Source organism: Saimiri boliviensis, chromosome 8, assembly GCF_048565385.1.
Source record: "Saimiri boliviensis isolate mSaiBol1 chromosome 8, mSaiBol1.pri, whole genome shotgun sequence".
NCBI lineage: Eukaryota > Metazoa > Chordata > Mammalia > Primates > Cebidae > Saimiri > Saimiri boliviensis.
The window spans coordinates 55,807,406-55,828,907 of record NC_133456.1 but is presented as its reverse complement, the minus strand read 5'-3'; the positions used below and the strand labels follow the sequence as shown (position 1 = coordinate 55,828,907).

The 21,502-nt window shown below is 39.0% G+C and overlaps 1 protein-coding gene across 22 annotated transcripts in view; it reads left to right on the top strand.

Annotated features, from left to right (window-relative positions):
* Positions 1-21,502, top strand: part of MAGI1 (membrane associated guanylate kinase, WW and PDZ domain containing 1) — a 680,038-nt gene that overhangs the window by 392,231 nt on the left and 266,305 nt on the right. For all 22 annotated transcript variants that reach the window (XM_039477259.2, XM_074404507.1, XM_074404511.1 and 19 more), the window contains exon 2: positions 20,196-20,312. In XM_039477259.2, coding sequence (XP_039333193.1) covers positions 20,196-20,312 — 117 coding nt within the window. The remainder of the gene's footprint in view (positions 1-20,195; positions 20,313-21,502) is intronic.

Genomic DNA, 21,502 nt, shown 5'->3' with positions numbered 1-21,502 from the left:
TGAGAGACATCAAAGTACAGATCACTTGGAGTCTCATGATTCTTTTAGTTGGCATTTCTACCCAGCTAATTTGAGTTTTCTTCACTAGTCAGGGCAGGCAGGAACACAATTTAAGTTCCCAGGGCTGTGACTGTAAGAAGGCGTTAGAATTTTTTCACTTCCTTATCTCATTGATGTTCTTCAGTCCCATACCACTCTCTGCACCTGGTTCAGAGTCTTACATTTTTTCTTTGAAGCTAAGGACACTTCATCTTAGGAGATTATACAGGATGCTCTATAAACAGAAGTTTCCGTGTATGTATTTTGACAATTAATGAATCTACTGTGAATTCACAATCTGAGAAGCAGGGTAAGCTTAGAACCATGGCTACACATTGGAATTATTAGCAGAGATTAAGAAAATCTATACCAATGCCTAGTCCTTCCCCGTAGATTCTGAATAAGTCTGAATTGGCGGCCTCGGCACTGAGGCCATTTTAGACATGTCCTGGGTGATTTCAGTGTTCTTTGATGTTTACATCTCTGTCTTAGAGGTAACAACATTCGGTTACCACTTCCATCCTGAGTAAGCCTGGCTGATACCTTCTTGTTAGAACATTCCAAGACCTCAGAAGAGAGCAGCTCTGTGCTTTTGCTGTTAGAGCCATGTTGGAGACTTAGTGAATTGAATTCCTTCCGGTTCTTACTATAGCTCTCTGTCATCATCACCTACTTTTTATTTTTTAGTATAGGTTTGTTAGAAAGAAAAATTCTCAGTTGTGGTTTGGTATCTTTATAGGGTGTGGGTTGGTCTCAAAGGGCATTGCAAAATTTATTTAAAGTCATGTGGATGTGTAAAGATAATTTTCTTTCTCATAAGGACTGGTTTGGAATTGAGCAACAGAAAAGAAGGTGTCACACGCAGTTCCCAAAGGCTGAAGTGTGGATCTGTTTCAGTTTGTTCCACTGACAAATGTTTTATCTCCTGTGTTTTGGGAACTCTAATGTGTCAGGGACTTGCTTGCCTAATAGGAACACTCATTAGTTGAGTTTATTGGTGCATCTGGCATCTTTTTTGCAGTTTTAAATGTTATTTTAGGATTCGGGTAAATATGTCAGTATATAAGCAATATAGTTGGAGGGGAAGCTGAGAGAATTCAACTGCTACAACCCATGTGAATAAATATACAACAGTGTTGAATTTTTGTGAACTCTTTAGCTTCCTTCCAAAAAGGTGAGGGCAATCAAACCAGAACAGGTTTCTAGGTAGCAGGAACCTGTTAGAATTACTTCTAAGCTGATTAGCTGGGAGGGAGTGTTGTCACTTTTTCTGAGAAGCACAGCCAAATTCATTTTGGTAGAGGACACCTGAGGGAAAAGGAGTCATTGGAATGGAAAGGTGAGACCAAGATAAGTATCAGAGGCTTTTAGAATAGGAGAGGCCTTTGGGGTTGTTGAATCCAACTTATTCATTTATAGATATGTGAATTAGAGCCAATGTGTTAGACATTCCAGCAATGTTCATTAAGTATTGAGTAGAGGGCCGGGCGTGGTGGCTCAAGCTTGTAATCCCAGCACTTTGGGAGGCCGAGGCGGGTGGATCAGGAGGTCAAGAGATCGAGACCATCCTGGTCAACATGGTGAAACCCTGTCTCTAGAAAAAATACAAAAATTAGCTGGGCGTGGTTGCGTGTGCCTGTAATCCCAGCTACTTAGGAGGCTGAGGCAGGAGAATTGCTTGAACCCAGGAGGCGGAGGTTGCGATGAGCCGAGATCGCGCCGTTGCACTCCAGCCTGGGTAACAAGAGCGAAACTCCATCTCAAAAAAAAAAAAAAAAAAAAAAATTGAGTAGAATGCTTCATGCTGTATTAGAGCTAAAGGAGGTAGATGATATATTAGTCAGGGTTCCTTAGAGAAACAGAACTACTAGGATGTATAGATAGAGAGAATGAGATTTCATTTAAGGAATTGGCTCACGCAGTTATAGAGGCTGGTACCTCCCGAGACCTGCACATGACAAGCTGAAGACCCAGAGAAACTGATGGTACTACCGGTTTGAAGGCTGGTGGACTTGAACCCAGGAAGAGCCCATGTTTTAGTTCTAGTCTGAAAGCAGGGAAAAACTGATTCCCAGCTCAAAGCAGTCAGATGGAAGTAATTCTTATATTTGGAGGAAAGACAGCCATTTTCTTCTATTCAGGCCTTCAACTGATTGGGTGGGGCCCACCCACACTATGGAGGGCAATCTGGTTTACTCAGTCCATTGATACGAATGTTAAACTTATCCCAAAACCCCACGACAGAAACACGCAGAATACTGTTTGACCAGATACCTGGATGTGCTGTGGCCCAGTCAAGATAACACATAAAATAAACCCTCACAAATAACTACCCCAAACTCAGACACCTGTGCAGATTTAGGTCTCAAATCCAGGCCCACTGACTCCTTGCCCAGAGTTCTTCTGTTTCATTATGTTGTTTACTGACTCATCTGTAGTAAATTAGTAATAGAGAAGAAAAGCCATAAAAGTAGGTAAATTAGACCTAATTTTAACATTAAACATTTCTACTCATCAAAAGGCATCATTAAGAAAATAAATTGGTAACCATAGACTGGGAGAGAATATTTGAAAAATGTATTTTTGTAAAGGACTGATATGAGGGATATAAAAGGGGCTTTTACAAGTCAAATATTAAGAAGACAGCTAATATACATTAACAAACAATTTGAAGAGAAACTTCATTAGTACTTCACAGGACTAACATTGTTAGTCATCAGGGTAATGCAAATAAAAATAATGGGTTGCCCGCAGTGGCTCAGCACTTGGGGAGACCAAGGCGAGATAATCTCTTGAACTCAGTCAGCCTGGGCAACATAGCACAACCTCATCTCTACTAAAAGTCAGAAAAATTAGCCGAGGCCGGGCATGGTGACTCACGCCTGTAATCGAAGCATTTTTGGAAGCCAAGGTGGGTGGATCACCTGAGGTCAGGAGTTCAAGACCAGCCTGGCTAACATGGTGAAACCCCATCTCTACTAAAAATATAAAAATTAGCTGGGTGTGGTGGTGCACGCCTGTGGTCCTAGCTACTCGGGAGGCTGAGGCAGAAGAATCGCTTTAACCTGGGAGGCAGAGGTTACAGTGAGTCAAGATCATGCCACTATACTCCAGCCCTGGTGAAAGAGCGAGACTTTGTCAAAAAAAAAAAAAAAAAGGCCGGGCGCGGTGGCTCAAGCCTGTAATCCCAGCACTTTGGGAGGCCGAGGCGGGTGGATCACGAGGTCAAGAGATCGAGACCACCCTGGTCAACATGGTGAAACCCCGTCTCTACTAAAAATACAAAAAATTAGCTGGGCATAGTGGCGTGTGCCTGTAATCCCAGCTACTCGGGAGGCTGAGGCAGGAGAATTGCCTGAACCCAGGAGGCAGAGGTTGCGGTGAGCCGAGATCGCGCCATTGCACTCCAGCCTGGTAACAAGAGCGAAACTCCGCCTTAAAAAAAAAAAAAATCAGCAGAGTGTTGTGGCAGACTCCTGTATTCACAGCTACTTGAGGCCTGAGGTAGGAGGAAGGAAGGAAATCCTGTCTTCTGCTGGCACACCTTCAGCCATACAGTATAGTACAAACAGAAGTGGGTATGTGAAAGCAATCTGGTAATAACACACCAGTTTTAATTAGTTTGCAGTCTGGAGATATGGAAAGGCTGGCTTGTTTAACTCATTTGTTTTATACATTGTCATCATGAATCTTAAAACAATTCTTTTCTGTCATCTTCTTGGAGAATAGGATTTCATGAAAGGTATATTTGAAGCATGTCACTTTCAAGTCAGATGATGAAGGAAAGGGTAGCTCACATTAGTGAGCATTGCATTGTATATTCTTATTTAGTCCTCATGACAGCCCTGTCAGGTAGATGCTATTCTTAACCCCATTTTTCTGAGGAGGAAATGGAGACCCAGAGCAATTAAGTAATTTGCCCAAGAACATACAGAGGCAGAAGATAGCAAAGTCAGGATGGGAACATACATCTGCCTAGTTCTGTGTTAGCCACTGCCTGTGTTGTTTTAATTAGTAGTATCATCCTTCATTCATTCACCTGATCGATCAGTCACACAGTCTATGCCAGCCGCTCCTGTAGGCCAAGAGACTCTATTCTAGTCTAACGGGATCTCGGTCCTCATAGGAAACTCTCATGATTTGGGGGTGAGGGGATGACAGACAATAAACAAGATAAATACGTAAATAAGAATTTCAAAGAATGATAACTGCTGTGAACACAATAAACCAAACCAAAAAACAGACACTGATGGAGCAGTGTTTTTAGATACAGTTTTCAGAGAAGGCCTCTCAAACCTGTGTTCCCAGCACTAAGCCGTGTTGCCTCTCACACAGAAGCCCTGTGCTAGAAGAAATGTGTAGAAATATATGCATGTGCATATCAAATCTTAACAATTTGTAATCATCCCAATATAAGCCCTTTTGCAATATTTTTAACTTTTTTTTTTTTTTTTTTTGAGACAGATTCTCGCTGTCACCTAGGCTAGAATGTGGTGATCCCATGATGCCTCACTGTATTCTTGACTTCCCAGGCTCGGATTATTCTGTTTCCCAAGTAGCTGGGACTACAGGCATGCACCACCACACCTGACTAAGTTATTGTATTTTTTGTAGAGGCAGGGTTGTGCCATGTTGCCAAGGCTGATCTTGAACTCCTGGAGTCTAGTGATCTGCCTGTCTCGGCCTCCTGAAGTGCTGGGATTACAGGCTTGAGTCACCATGCCCAGTTTGCAATATATATATTTTTTCTAATATGCTCTTTGGTCTAAAAGACAAATAAGAAAAGATTCCACCAATGTGATATGGGGCACTTAAGTATGTATGTTTACCCATCTTTAGGGTGGGACTGTCACACTAAGGTTGTCACAATAACTAGGGAGTATGCCATGCATTTACTTTGGAGCTGCCAAGAACAGGGTTGCTGAATGTCCAGAGTTTCGTGGAACAAATTTACAATGACAAAGAATTGTCCTGCCCAAGATGACAGTGGTACTTCTTTTGAGAAAGACCAGGTGAAGCCTGCGTTGGGCTTAAGCTTGTGTATATTGAAGCCTTTTGTGCTGGGTCTGAATTTTTTGTCTTTTGTTTTTGTACTTGAATTTCATTGAGGGCTTTCCTGTTTGATGGCAAGTGCCAGGAGTTTGACCTGATCCAGTTTACTTCATTCTGTGCTTTCTCTCTTTTCTCTGGATATGTTAAATGACAAGACAGAAAATGGCTTTTTGTTTGCTTTTTTTCCCTTATAAACATAGTTTAAAAAAGCTGTAGCACTTTGGGTTGCCTGCCTGCTCTCTAGTCAAGAAAAAAAAAATATTATTAAGGGCAATGTTAATATGTGACCAGCGAGCCCATCAGAGGGGAAACCAGGATGGCAGATGTGATAGGGTTGCCTTACATAAATCACCTTCCATTGTTGAGGTTGGCATATGGCCAGTGAGTGTCCTAATTACTGAATGTCTTTTATAGCCCCATTATTTATAATCACTTTTGAATAGCAGCTGGAAGAGTGCAGTGAGGTGGAATGAAAATACTGGAGTGTGAAAATTATAGTCATTTATGGAATTATGGAGATTAGAAATATTTGATGATCAGCCTAGAACTCTCTCCCCTAAATATTTTTTAAACAAGTGTACTATATACCACACTGTCGAAAAATGAGAACTGTGATCATTCAGAGAGATGAATCTTAACTTAATGGTTTAAGAATGTTTAACTTAATGGGTTAGCAACATATGAAATAAGTCTAGAACGTGTACATAACCACATTTACATAAAATAGGTGACCCCCTTCTCCCCTTACCCCCCTCCTTCCCTCTGCCCCTGGGACCATGGCTATTACTTGTGACTCTCTCTTTTGTTTCTGACTTTGAAACTATTTAAAGAGAGGCTCTGTTCAATGAAGAGACACGTAAAGATGCTTTGTTGATGGGAAATTATCTCACTTTTCTTAGACCCATCAAATGATATTTGTATCATGGTGGTCTCTGATCTCACAGTCCAGCAGAAATTCAAGTGGCATACTATACTGTAACACTCTGTGTGTGAGATTTCTCAATGTAGGTCTGAGCGCCTAGAACTCTGCAACTGTTGCATGAATGACTTCAGATCATATTAGAATACAGTTTGCAATCCAGATTATCTATTCCTGTCTGTGAATAAATTGGGGTGAGGCTGAGAGGGTAGGAGCACAGTTGTGTAAATTATTGTGGATGTTCAAGGCTGTGGAATACCAATGGGATTTTAGTTGCATTTGCATAAAAACATTTAAAACATCTTACCTGTCAGCAGATTCCTAAAACCCTGAAGTACAAGGCTTTACCTCTGGGTGCTGGTTCATGGAAAGTAACTTTGCTTATGTGCCTTGGCTGAGTGTTCTCTGGAAGCCTATGCCATTCAGATTTCACTCTCATGGTTTCTTCATATGGTAGGCATTGAGAAGGCCATTTGGACAACTTTCTGATGTGGCAGTTTAGAAGGCAAGTCAGTCTTTAGTTTTTAGACGGAGATTTACATAGATGTTTTACAGTATCCTTTTATATTGAGATTCACATAAATGTTTTTATAGTCCTTATGACTGTAACTGCTTCTAAAAAAATTATTTTATTTTACTTTTTTATTTTGAAAGTTTCCAAACCCAAACTAGTGTTGAAAAAACAACAAAATATATGCCCTCATCACCAAGATTTACCATCTTTTAACATCTTGCTACGCCCATCCCATCTGTCCATATTTACACCTATTTCTATTTTGCCAAGTTATCTGAGTTTCGAGTATAAATATCATGATACCTCATCCCCAAATAAACAAACATTACCACAAAATGATGACATTTTCATACAAGCCATGATGCAGTTGTCATTTATCAACATTCATTCAGTAATATCATCAAACTTTCAATTCATAGTCAACATTCCCTTAGCTGAGGCATAAACATCTTTCGTTGTTTTTATTTATATATTTTTAATTTCCAGAGCTAGTCATGCTTACACACTGCATTGTTATGAACTTTGGTAAAAGTAACAATTTACTGCACACTTACTATGTATTATACTAGATATTTCATTAGTGCATGATCTCATGAAGCTGCACAACCTTTTTGAGTAAATACTATTATCCCCACCTGACAGATTCGGGAACTGAGGCTCAGAGAATTTCAGCAACATGCCCAAGGCAAGCTGGTGAACTTGGAGCCTAAATCTAAATTTATCAAGCCTTGCTTGAAATCCAGGGGTCTTAACCATATACTGCTGAAAGAAACACACTCTGTAAGGACATTGATCATATCAGAAAATTTCCACAACACCAGCTATGCTTTTGGGAGACTTCCCAGAAGCACAAACTGTCTTAAAAACCTTTGGAAGTTTAAGAACTTGAATATAGAAAAAATATCTGTTGGTTTTTTTGCTTTTATTTTCTATGCTGGTGCTTCTCGATTTATCTTTATCATCATTTTGATTGTGAATTTTCCTAGACCCTCTGGTCAAGAACACAGACAGTCATACTACCCGGACTTGAGTCCCATCTCCTCCGTTGCTTGCTACCTGGGTGGTGGGGCAACTTCTGAGCCTCAGTTTATGCTTTGGTAAAATGGGACTAGCAGTCTCAGTGGTTGGGAATAAGGATTATAAAGTTATTGCTTAGTACTGCTATCTGGCTCATTGATAATGCTTAATAAATGTTCACTGTCATCTTAGAGTCTAATTGGTCTAGTTAGAATTCTAGTAGAGTACCTTTTCAAGAACTTAGCATGTTCTTGAAGGGCACAGACACATGTTATCTTTAGATCCCACTCAGCATTCTGAATGTAGAGACACTTGATTTCAGCTTTTGGTGAGGCCATGCAGCTGTTTACAAGGGCATGCCATAAGCTCACATCAGCTCTGTTACTTTACCAAAAGGAGAACATTGTCTTTCTGCTTTCTGTATATAAATCCTTCATTTTTTTTCTGAACAGATGTTATTCCACTATCTTTGTTTAACTGGGATAAATACAAGATGCACCAAAGGCTCTAAATAATGAAAAAAATCGAGATGATGGAATTTAAACCTAAGCTTGCTTTTCTTTCCATGCTTAATTTAATTTTTTTCTCACTGCAGGATGAAATTTCTAATAAAAAGATTCACTAAGAGAAAAGAACAGAGAAGGCAGGCAGAAAATAATAATAAAGCAGATTTCCTGAAGTGCTAGCAAAATGTTTCATGCTTGCTCATGTGGGGAGTTAAATGTAAATAGTTTCTTGAGCTTTATCAGCATACATAAATCTTTCTCACAGCCTCACTCTCACATCACACTCACCATACATTTCTTTTTCATTTTTATTTTTTAGCTTTTACAGAAACACAACTAAAAGAAAAATAATCTTTGTACCACTAGGGGAATAGCTTCCATCTCTGCATATGTGATGAGGTACTCCCTGTCTGGAGTCATATGCGGTGTGTGCCTGTATATTATCACCTCCATAGTGGGGTGGCAGCACTTGAGATTAGTGCGAGATGAGAACCTGCTGTGAGAAATAGAGCCTAGCTCCCCGTATTCCATTAGGGGGTTTTGGTGTGGCTTGGACCATTGGTCCAAAAACTTTAGCATTTATTAGAATCATCTGGAAGGCTTGTTAAAATACAGATTGCTGAACCCCCACCCCTAGAATTTCTAATTACCTGAAGTCTGGGGTAGAGCCTGATAATTTTTATTTCATGTAAGTTTCTGGGTATTGCTGCTGCTGCCAGTCCCAGGGGAACTATACTTTGAGAACCACTGGCTTAGACTAACCTGAGAAACAATGAACACCCTCCACCTCCACCCCAAGTGTTACTTGAACTCTACTCCAAAAATTACTTAAGGAGAATTGCTTACCTAGAGAGACAGGACCAACATCTAGACCAGGATTTAGCAAACTATGGCCCAAGGGACAATTCTACTGCCTTTTTCTGTAAATAAACTTTTATTGAAAAACAACTTCATGTACATATTGTGAATGGCTGCTTTCACACTACAGAAGCGGAATTGTGCAGTTGAATAGAGTTCATATGCATTATCAAGGCTGGAAAATAGTTATTATCTTAGCTTTTTATGGAAATATTTTGCTGACCCATGACCTAGACCAATGCTTGAATGTTTGGAGAAGGGAGGTTACAAGTAGTTGTGTAAAGAATAGACCCATGGAGTGTTCCCAATTTGTGTATTTTTTAGATGTGAGAGTTTTTGTTTTTTTAGTTGAATAAATATGATTATGGCAGTCGTTTGTTATTTCTCACTAAACCATTCTCCAAGTTAATTTTCTTACAAGCAATTTCTCAAAATGAAAGGGAACAGTTTTACCATTATGTAGTCTCTTTAATACATTGTTGACATCTTTTCATATTATTGGTGGAAAATCTTAAAAAATCATAATTAAAAGGTGAAAATTTCTCATTTTGACACTGTAATTGTCAGACAAGTGATGCTGAATTTCTTCCAGATTTGGTAGAAACTGCCATAACCTTTATGCAAAGCAATTTGTGAGTATTTATTCAAGAACCTTTAAAATAATGTTCATACTCATCAATCTAGTAATTTTACTTATAGGAAATTTCAGCAAATTTTATGTTTAAAGTTTTTATTACAGAATTATGTATAATAGTTGTTTTAAAGGAAGACATGCAAATGTCTTTTTTTTTTTTTTTTTTTTTGAGACGGAGTCTTGCTCTGTAGCCCAGGCTGGAGTGAAGTGACGGAATCTTGGTTCACAGCAACCTCCACCTCCCGGGTTCAAGCAATTCTCCTGCCTCAGCCTCCCAAAGTAGCTGGGATTATAGGTGCCTGCCACCATGCTAGGCTAATTTTTTGTGTTTTTAGTAGAGACATGGTTTCTCCATGTTGGTCAGGCTAGTCTCAGACTGCTGACCCCATGTGACCTCGTGCCATCCACCACCTTGGCCTCCCAAAATGCTGGGGTTACAGGCATGAGCCACCGCGCCTGGTCGCAAATGTCTGTTAACATGAAACTCATAATATTGCAATGAATTTACATACCTACTTCAGAACCATTTAAAATAAATCTGGATGAAGGAAAGCTAATACAATCTTGTTGGAGGTAATTCATATCAAGGGCCTTAAACATTTTTGTGCTTTTTTTCCCAATATTTCCACTTGTGAGGTCCCAAGAAGGTCATCAGAAGTACACAGATTGATTTTGTGCAAGGAGGATAATCAAAGTAGAAACAGTTTATATGCCTACTAATTGGTAATAGGTTAATTAAGTTGTGATGAATTGAAGAGATAAAATACTGTGTAGCCCTTAAAACTATATTTTTGAGCACTAATATCACAAACGCATATGAATTACGTGTTAGAAAATGTAGATATAAATCCACATATGTGGCATGATCCCACACATCCCATAACTTAATAGATACCTAATACATCTCTGTATTCCACTCAGAGTTTTTCATTACCTGGTAAGGACAAACATTGGGTTCCTTTTTGACTCCATTGCATGTGGTGTCTTCCTCCATCATGTTGCCAAACCCTATGAGTAACAGTTTTAAATTACATCTTTTCTCTGCCCCTTCCTGCCCTTCTTCCCAGCCACTCCCTTAGTCCAGGACACTTCAGAACTTGTGTGATCAGCTCTGCTGGCTTCTGAGTCCTGCCTCTACACATGACCCTGCGTGTGCATACACACTACACAACTGCAAAAGAAACCTCGATATTTAGACCATGTCCTCTATCTCCATGACTCAAATCCTGTCAGTGCATTCTTATACACTTAGAATAAAATGCAAGCTCTTTATCATGGCCTGCAAGGCACAGAATTGTCTAGCCACTGCTTCTTTTTATCTCTTTTTAAAAATTTTAATAGTATTTGGGTTATGGGTGGCTTTTGGTTACATGGATGGATTTTTTAGTGGTGAATGCTGAGATTTTAGTGCACCTGTCACCAAGCAGTATACACTGCTCCCAGTGTGTATTCTTTTATCCCTCACCCGCCTCTCAGTATCCCCTCCTACATCCTCAAAGTCCATTATATCACTCTGTATGTCATTCTATCCCTATAGCTTAGCTCTCACTATAAGTGAGAACACAAGAGTATTTGGTTTTCCATTGCTTCATTTAGAATAATGGCCTCCAGCTTCATCCAAGTTGCTGCAAAAGACATTATTTTGTTCCTTTTTATGGCTGAGTAGTATTCCATGGTGTATAGATATCACATTTCTTTATCCACTAGTGCTTCTCTTTTTAACCTCAACCTGAGCCACCCTCTGTCTGAACTTCATCCTATTTCTCTAACATGCCAGCCCCTTTCCAAAACTTTTGCACATGCCATTCACTCTGCCTGGAATATTCCTTCCCCAACACTCTGCAGACCCAGCTAGCCTCTTATCCTCCTTTAGTTCTCACCTTAACAACTGCCTCTGCCTGGAGGTTATCTCTGTTCATCCTTCCTAAAGCGGGCATGTCCCCTGCTGCTCAGGGGCTCTTTATTATCATTGTTGCATCCTCAGGGCTCACAGGGTATTTGGTTCTAGGTACTTAATGAATACATGCTGAATTAGTGAATGAACCTCCCCAAATGTATAAGTGTATTACAAGTATGCCTGTCTGTTTATGTATACATAGGCTTACAGAGGGGACCATACGAAAATGTTAATTATGCCAGAAATGAAGTCACAGGTGATTTTAACTTTCTTTGTTGTACTCTTGTGTATTTTTAAAGTCTTGAAATTAGTTCGTATTGCTTTTTTATTGTGGTTGCATAAATTTGATCACGTTTCCATTTTTTAAGTGTGTAGTTCTGTAGCATTAAGTGCATTTACATCTGTCAGATTTATTTTCAATTTATCCATCACATATATTTTTAATTTATCATTTGTGTTTAAAAAAATCCTATTCTTTATAAAACTGAAGTGCTGAACTGACAGATTTTTTTTTTTTTTTTTTTTTGCTGTAATAGCTATCCTGCAGTACAAACCATTTGTTGTTGCCCTAATAAATGGACTTTTCCTACAACTATAATCATGTTTTGAAGAAATTGTGTGCTAAAGCAGAATCACGTGAAAGTGTGATTAGTTTAAAATCCTTATGCAAGTTCTCCTCAGCATTGAAAATTTGAAATGTATTAAAGTGTCAATTCTAATTGTAATGAAATACCATTCTTTGACCTTCTGCATGTGGATGTAGACATGGAGCACATGTAATACAGACAGGGAATTGCATTTTATCTTCTTGGTCACAGATAGATACATTAAGAAGACTCAAAACTGTTCTCTTGGGAAACCTGGTTTCTTGACCATGATTATTTTTCCTACTGAGCAACATTTCCTTTTCAGATCTCTATCCTTGGAGATAGAGATTAGTCCAGGCAGGGTCCCCTCATCATCCATCACCTTAAAAAGATGCTTCTGGTAAGAGTTGGCAGAAAATGCCTGTGAGAGAAAAAGTGGGAGAAATGACACATTCAGTTATATTAGAGGATTATTTTTTGTTTAAATAATGATAAGCAAAATTTATAGCATAAATAAGGGCTAAAGGAACACTACCCAGAATATGTAAGAATATCTCTTTATCAAGAATAACAGGATAACCTAATAGGAAAAAACATATAAGAAATGTGAAAAGGCAAGTAACAGAAAGGAAAACATAAAAGACAATTTAAAAAACAAAAATGCTCAATCTCAGTCATAATCAGTAATTATAAGTTAATATAACATTAAGATATCATTGTATCTAGTAGATTGGGGGGCATTTGTAAAGTTGAAATGTGCAGAAAAGAGTTAGTGGCAGCTAGTTTGAATGCTGAGGTGGCCCTTGGCTGGCATCTGGGAATTTGCATTTCATGGGATTTCTTCCACTTTGATAACTGATAAGAGTGGCTCTTTATATCTAGTCTGTATACCCAAATGCTATTATTTATGCTGTCCCCTCACCCCCGCCAAGATTTTGGAGTTTTTGTTTGTGCCAGGCAGAGGCTGCTTACGTGACCAACTCCCAGTAAAAATGCTGGGCCCTGGATGTCTAAGGAGCTTCTCTGGTGGACAGCTTTTCACATGTGTTCTTTGGGGATGTATGTGTGTCCTGTGTGATGTCATTTGGAGAGGACACTTAGAAACTTACACCTGATTTTCTCTGGACTTTGTTCTGTGAAGCTTTTTCTTTGCTGATTTTGCTTTGTATCTTTCTGCTGTAATAAACCATAGCCATGAGTACAACTATATAAGGAGTCCTCCAAATCTTCCTAGTGATTCATCCAGTCAAGGAGTGGTCTTGGGGACTTGAAAGATAGTGACAACAGCAAATGGCGCCCTAAGTGTGGAAAACAAGACTGCCAGAACTATTTATGGAAAGGCAAATTGGTACTACCATTTTGGAAATGAATTCAGAAATACTAAGACAAATGGAAGATGTCTGTGTCCATTTCCAGGTTTAGATAATCTAGAGAGAAAACCCTCACACATTTGCTGAAAAGAAGTTGAGAGAGGGAAGCATCACAGTAATATTTATAGCAATATTGTTTATATTGGAAATAACTTCTATGAAGGAGAAATAAATTTTGGTTTATTTTAATACTGAATATTATACAACATTTGAAATAAAAGTTACATCCATCAAACATGATTAACATTTTGTAAACTCATGGGTGAAAAAAGCAGAGTTATATTGCTGTAAATATAAAAGACACAGAATTCCAGATGTATAGATAAGATACAGAAATATAAAATAATGGCACATCAAGAGAGAGTCGAAGTCCCATTTTCCCCAGTTAAAATTTCTTGGAAAAAGTTCTACATATATTCATGTATCGCATAATGACTGGAATACATTCTGAGCAATGTGGCCTTAGATGATTTAGTCATGCACACATCATAGAATGCACTTATATAAACCTAGTTGGTATAGCCTACTACACACCTAGGCTATATGGTATAGCCTGTTGCTCCCAGACTACAACCTGTATAGCATGCTACGTTCCTGAACACTGTAGGCAGCTGTAGCACAATGGTAAGTATTTGCACATCTAAACATATACAAACATAGAAAAGGTACAGTAAAAATACAGCGTTATAATCTTGTGGGACCCATGGTGCATATGTCTTTGACTGGAGCTTTGCTATATAGTGCATGCCTGTATGTTTGACCTATGTTCTCTTTTCTGTTTACACAAGAAATCTTGAATTTCAAAGAAACTGAAGATGCTATGACAAACTGTCTTCTAACTTACTATTATATTGGCTCACTGCCCTTGACAATTAGTAGACAATTTATAGACATGTCCCTTGAGTAATTGACAGTTAATTTGAGATTAGATGCCAAAAATTACGGTATTCTTAATAGAATGTGAAAGTTGAAGCTTTTCAAGTCCAAATGTCATGGAACTCAGAGTAAATGTTAACTGGCAGCACAGTAAACCCTGACCCTTTACACATCCACAGTAGAGAGGAGTTTTAGTTTGATGACCATAAACCCTAGCTACCTTGGCTAGTTTGAACGTAAGTTTAGGTGCAAACCAGGAGCTTATACTTAAGAATGCCTTCCAGGTGGGGCATGGTGGCTCACACATGTAATCCAGCAGTTTGGGAGGCTGAGACAGGAGGGTTGCTTGAGCCCAGGAGTTTAAAACTAGCCTGGACAACACAGTGAGAACCTGTATTTACAAAAAATTTAAAAATAGCTGGATGTAGTGGTGCATACCTGTAGTCCCAGCTACTTGGAGGGCTGAGGCTGGAAGATTGCTTGAGTCTGAAAGGTCAAGGCTACTGTGAGCCATGGTCACACCAGTGCACTCCAGCCTGGGTGATAGGGTGAGACTCTGCCTCCAAAAAAATAAAAAGAGTAGAATGCCTTCCAATCTGTATACCCCTGGTTTATCTTGATAGTTACCACATATGATCCATAAGGATGTACAAATCTTTGTTATATATGTAATAAAGAGATACTGTATCCGAAAATGCCTTTGGAATGTTGCTTTTGACTCAAGCATTTTGGATATCATAGACATCTTTGCCGTGGCTCAAATGATAACTGTCAGTGTCTTTGTAATGTCATGAACTCTTGTCACCTAAGAGAAATATAAAATCCTACATTGCAAATGGGAATTTTGCTGGTAAACATTTGTTTTAGTCAGTTTCTAGTGTGCCTTATACCTCAAGCTAGAGTCAGCAGGTAGAGAGATCACATATCAGTGATTTACTAGTTGATTTCATTTCCTGAACTTCAGCTCCAGCACAACGCCTAGAATACATTAAGCACACACTAAATATTTGTTAATGAGTTTATGTAGGTCCACACTCTTTTAGCACAAGTAGATTTTTATTAATAATCTACTTGTGCTAAAATATAAACACTAGAAATACAGAAGCACTAGAAATATCCTTTCATCCAAATCTTCATAGATCTATATTTTGTTTCTGGCTATTTCTAAGCCAATAGAATAAATTTTGTTTGCATAGATTTTTTTTTTTTTTTAAAGAGTAAGAGTTCACATCTGGACTGATTTTTTTCTTTGCCCCCTCACCTCAACAATTGTCCGTTCAACAACATAATAATTATACTTTCCATCTTTCACTGAGTGCTATCTTTCATTTAATCCTCACAACAATCTTATGACAGCACTACTGTTACATCAGTGTTCTATTTTTACAGATGAGAAAAGCAAGGTTCAGAGATTAAGCCCTGTGCTCAGACTCACCAGCTAATAAACAGTTGAGCCAGGATTCAGAAGTAGGCCTGTCTGGCTTAAGTACCAAGATTTGCTTTCTTTTTTCCTTCAGTTCAACTCTCTAAAGGGAAACTGAGAACTATGCAAACTGAGCATTGACTGACACATAGTACTCATCCAATCATTATGTATATTTTAAACCTTTGAATCAGTTTTGTTGGTATAGCTTACATATAATACTACACTTATTTTATGTATACCAGGCGTCCCCAGACTTTTTACACAGGGGGCCAGTTCACTGTCCCTCAGACCATTGGAGGGCCACCACATACTGTGCTCCTCTCACTGACCACCAATGAAAGAGGTGCCCCTTCCTGAAGTGTGGCGGGGGGCTGGATAAATGGCCTCAGGGGGCCACATGCGGCCCGCGGGCCATAGTTTGGGGACGCCTGATACAGTTCTGTGAATTTTGACAAATATATAAACCTGTGTTATTACTATCTCGATCAAGAATATTATACTGGGGCCAGGAGAGTGGCTCATGCCTGTAATCTCAGCACTTTGGGAGGTCGACATGGACAGATCACTTGAGGCCAGGAGTTTGAGGTCAGCCTAGCCTGCATGGTGAAATGCCATCTCTACTATAAATGAAAACTAGCTGGGTGTGGTGGAAGGTGCCTGTAATCCCTGCTACTTGGGAGGCTGAAGCACAGGAATCACTTGATCCTAGGAGGCAGAGGTTGCAGTGAGCTGAGATTGTGGCACTGCACTCCAACCTGGGCAACAGAATGAGACTCTGCCTCAAAAAAAGAAAATATTGTATTGGCATCTCCTCCAGAATGTTGCCTCGTGCTCCCCATTTTTAAAAAAACTGATGTTGAAAATATTATGTATTCACAGGATATCACTGTGGAAGACAGTGTGGAAATTCCTCAAGGATCTAGAACCAGAAATACCACTTGACCCACCAATCCCATTACTGAGTGCATACCCAAAGGAATATAAACTATTCTACTATAAAGACACATGCACATATATGTTTATTGCAGCACTCTTCACAATAGCAAAGATGTGGAACCAACCCAAATGCTCCTCAATGATAGACTGGATAAAGAAAATGTAGCACATATATACCATGGAATACTATGCAGCCATAAAAAAGGATGAGTTCATGTCCTTTGCAGGGACATGGATGCAGCTAGAAACTATCATTCTCAGCAAACTGACACAGGAACAGAAAACCAAACACCGCATATTCTCATTCCTAAGTGGGTGTTGAACAATGAGAACACATGGGCCCGGGGAGGGAAACACTGCACATTGGGACTTCTCAGTGGGTGGGAGACTAGGGGAGGGATAGCATTAGGAGAAATACCTAATACAGATTTTAGGTTGATCAGTGCAGCAAATCACCATGGCATGTGTATACCTATATAACAAACCCGGACATTCTACACATGTATCTCAGAGCTTAAGGTATAATTTTAAAAAAATTTAAGTAGAAACAAGAAAAAAGAAAGTATTAAATATAATTATAAATAAGCATAAAAAATAATAATATAGAAGCCTCATGTATAGAAACCTCCATGTGTAGAAATCATATAGAAGTCTTTCACCCTGTTTCCCCCAATGGGGAAGACCCATAGATCTTATTCCCTTATGCCTTTTGCAGTCAGTTTTTACCTATCCTCAGCTCTCTGTAACAATTAAACTGTTTTCTCTCACTATAAATTAGTCCATTCCAAAATTTTTTAATCCATCCCAAAACTTTGTAAATTAAATAAATGAAAGCATGCAATATTTTCTCTTTTGTGTCTGACTTCTTTTGCTCAACATTCTGTGTTTGAGATGCATCACTATTAATGCATGTGTTAGTAGTTTCTTTCAATTGCTGTGTCACACCCCAGTGCTTGGTTATACCACAGTTTGCTTATTCATTCACCTTTTAATGGGCATTTGGGTTGTTTTCAGTTTTTGGCTATTTACAAGTAAAGTTGCCGTGAAGACTCATCTACAAGTTGTTTTTTTTGTTGTTGTTGTTTTGAGATGGAGTTTTGCTCTTGTTGCCCAGGCTAGAGTGCAATGGCTCGATCTCGGCTCACTGCAACTTCCACCTCCTGGGTTCAAGTGATTCTCCTGCCTCAGTCACTCCAGTAGCTGGGATTATAGGCATGTGCTGCCACACCTGGCTAATATTTTGCATTTTTAGAAGAAGTTTCTCCACGTTGGTCAGGTGAGTCTTGAACTCCTGACCTCATGTGATCCATCCGTGTCAGCCTCCTAAAGTGCTGGGATTACAGGCGTGAGCTACTGCACCTGGCTCATCTACAAGATTTTTTTTTTGGACTTGTTTTCATTTCTTTCGTGTAAGTAAGAGTAGAATTGTTGGGTCCCATGGCTATTGAAGGTATGACTTTCTAAGATATTGTTTTCCCAAGAGGGTGAACTATTTCGTATGCCTGCTAAGCAGTATATTTGAGTTCCTTTTTTGCTACAACCTTGCCAACACTTGATATTGCCAGTCATTTTCATATTCATTATTCAAGTTGTTACTTAGTGGGATCTCATTGTGATTTTATTTTTTTTCTCCAATGACTAATGATGTCTAACATCTTTTTGTATGCTTAATAGTCATATACATTCCATTGTGAACTGTCTGTTCAAACCTCGTGATGATTTTTCTTGTTGGGGGCCAGGTTCATGTGGTATGTGGGTGTCTTCATTCAATAAATAATTGTTGAATTATTGAATGACCTAAGTTTGATTTGAATATATGTATTTTCCTTTAGGCCTCTTGAAACAGTAGATATAATACCAGTCAAATAAAATAGCTCAAATTGGGTTTTATTAGTCTCTTTCAAAATTAGCAGGTGTAGACAGAATCTTATATTGAACGTGATATTAAAGATCAGTAGTTTCCTCCTCTAGGTAGGAAATATCATCTTCTTCACCATCACTGTCATTCTCATGATTTGCTCTTTTTGACCACGGGGAAGTTATCATTTGAAGACATGAATTTTGTGGCTCACGTGATTCTGGGTTGCTGCATTGTTTCTCTAAGGCTAAAAATGCTCTTACCTAATTTGTATCTTGTCTAAAAATGGAAAGACAGCCGCAGCCTAGTTATTTTTAGCTGTCATTGAAGCATCTTTCTCCATTAAGAGAGAATGCTACTTAGGTCGATCTACAAGCCTTTTGTTGATCCTGTAGACTGTAATTTGTGATGATGATTTTTTAAAATGTGTCTCTTTTCTGACACATTTTTGTGATAATATAATATTTTTAGCTTTTCTTTTGTTCTGTTAAAGGTAGAGAATTACAAAGAAACAAACAGAGACTTACTTAGATAACTATGCTTTAACAACAACAACAAAAGCAACATACATTTAGTGTTTAAAAAGCAACACGGGGTAGGGAGATGTCTATGTCTATGTCTGTCTCTCTGTGTGATGAAGAGTGAAGTCTACTTATTTATCCCCAGCTCAAGTCCTTTTTCCTAAATGAAATTGGTGTTAAAACTTTCTTATGATTCCTCCTATTAATACCCAGTATTCCCTTTTCCAAATTCATTTTTACAGAAAAGGAATCAGACATTATGCACAGCTCCACACATTTTCTCTCAGTATCAACCCTTGGAGATCTAGCTGATGTAGAGTGGTTGTTATGTGGAGGAACTGCTTTCATTGTTCCCTTTTGGTTTCCAGGTTTCTGTTTTCATTTATTTACGGTCATAAAAAAAGCTATAGTAGGGTCAGGTGCAGTGGCTCATGCCTGTAATCCCAACACTTTGGGAGGCCGAGGCAAGCGGATCACTTGAGGCCAGGAGTTCAAGACCAGCCTGGACTACTTGATCAAACCCTTTCTCTACTGAAAATACAAAATTTAGCTGTGTGTGGTGGCGGGTCCCTGTCATCCCAACTACTCGGGAGGCTGAGGCAGGAGAATCGCTTGAATCTGGGAGGTGGAGGTTTCCTTGAGCCAAGATTGCGCCATTGCACTCCAGCCTAGGTGACGGAGTGAGACTTCATCTTTAAAAAAAAAAAAAAAAAAAAGCTATAGTAATACTCATGGCAATTTGAGCAGACTTTTACAAGTATACCTGTAGAGTAAATTCCTACTAGTCGAATTCCTGGTCAAAGAACATTTTATCATTTGACAGTTATTGCTGGATTGTCTTCTTGAAGGTTTCATCAATTTACTCTTTTAGTAATAGTCTCTGCATGTGTCTATGGCACATACTTAAATGTAATAGGATACATTAAATTCTTTGATATTTTAGTCTTCTAGTATTATGTGAAACAGGATCTCCAAATTAATGCATTGCCAGTGCCATTTTATCTAATGACGTTCTTGCTTGACTTTACCCCTGCAGAGGAAAATCTAAATTATACCCTCCTAGTGACCAGGCATGGCAGGCTAGAATTGCATCCTGTTGCTTTCATGCACTCAGTTCTTGGTTACTCCTTTTCCAGGAGGACCCTGTTGTTGATGTGATATGTCTATTTTATGTACTTCCTGCAGGAGGAAGGCTGAACAAGGACCTGCGACATTTTCTCAATCAGCGGTTCCAGAAAGGGTCTCCTGATCATGAGCTCCAGCAGACCATAAGGGATAATCTTTACCGCCATGCTGTGCCTTGTAAGTAGCCAGGCTTTGGCATGTCACTGCTGGTGTTTGTGTGTGTGTTTGTGTGTGTCTGTGTATAAAGTCCAGAGGGAGAAAGGAGATCTCAAAAACTGGTTCCGGAACACCTGGTGGCTTGCCTGCTGAATGACTTCTTAATTCAAGCAAATCAGAATTGAAAATGGGACGATAGCACAATGTCATGGTGTGCCTGGGTTTCAGTCACGGCTCTGCAGTGAGAGGCAAATTATCTGTCCTTTGTAAGGCCCACTTTTCACATTAGTGGAAAGGACATATCATTGATACTAGTTTCATAGAACTACTATGAGGAGTCAATGAGATGAGGGACAGAAAGCATTTTGTAAGGTAATAGTGTGCCATAAGTCTCCATAAATGTTAACCATTGCTGTTATTAATGGAGTAGAGCAGGCCAGCGGCCTTCGGACTGACCAGTTGGCTCTCTCTTCCTTCTCAGGGTTCTCCTTTTGGCCAGCTTTATCAGATTCATAAGTCAGGATTTTATGTATAATTTTGTTTGAAGAAATGATTTCCACAGATCAAAAATTCCCAAACCTCCAGACCACTAGATTACACCAAATCTGAAAAAACAAGACAGAGGACACAGGAACGCTGAAAGCAGAGTGTCTGTGTTAAGGAAAGGCAGCTTGTTGTCTGTCTGTCTTTCTGTCCGTCTATGGGTGGATAAATTGGCAGCTCAGTTGTAGTGAAGTATCACTGTGCTGCGGCACACTGTGTTCCTGGTTGTTTAACTTCTTTTAAAATACGAGGAAGGAATGATTCTGGTTTTATTACTTAGAATTTTTCTTTCTCTTCTCTACTACCCAGTCCTTCAAAGTTTGAAATTTATTTTCCTAGAAATACCATTTTTTAAAGCAGCAAAAGAAAGGAGGAATAATGTAATGTTCAAGGTACGCTGCTTATTTCTATGATTTGTTTGCTATAAATGGTTTTCTTTAAAAAATAAATGAATAAAACCTTGCAAATGATATGCTAGAGTGCTATTGTTTCTTGATACTACTTAACAGAATAAACAGAACTAATCTAAGGCATTCTGTAGATTTGCAAGGACTTAGACTATAGTTCTGGATAATAACCCCCAGAGATCGGATTCTAGAATAGCCCCTGGATCTCCATTTTACTCCTTAATAAAACAGAGGCTCTGAGAGGAAAAGAGGTTTACTACA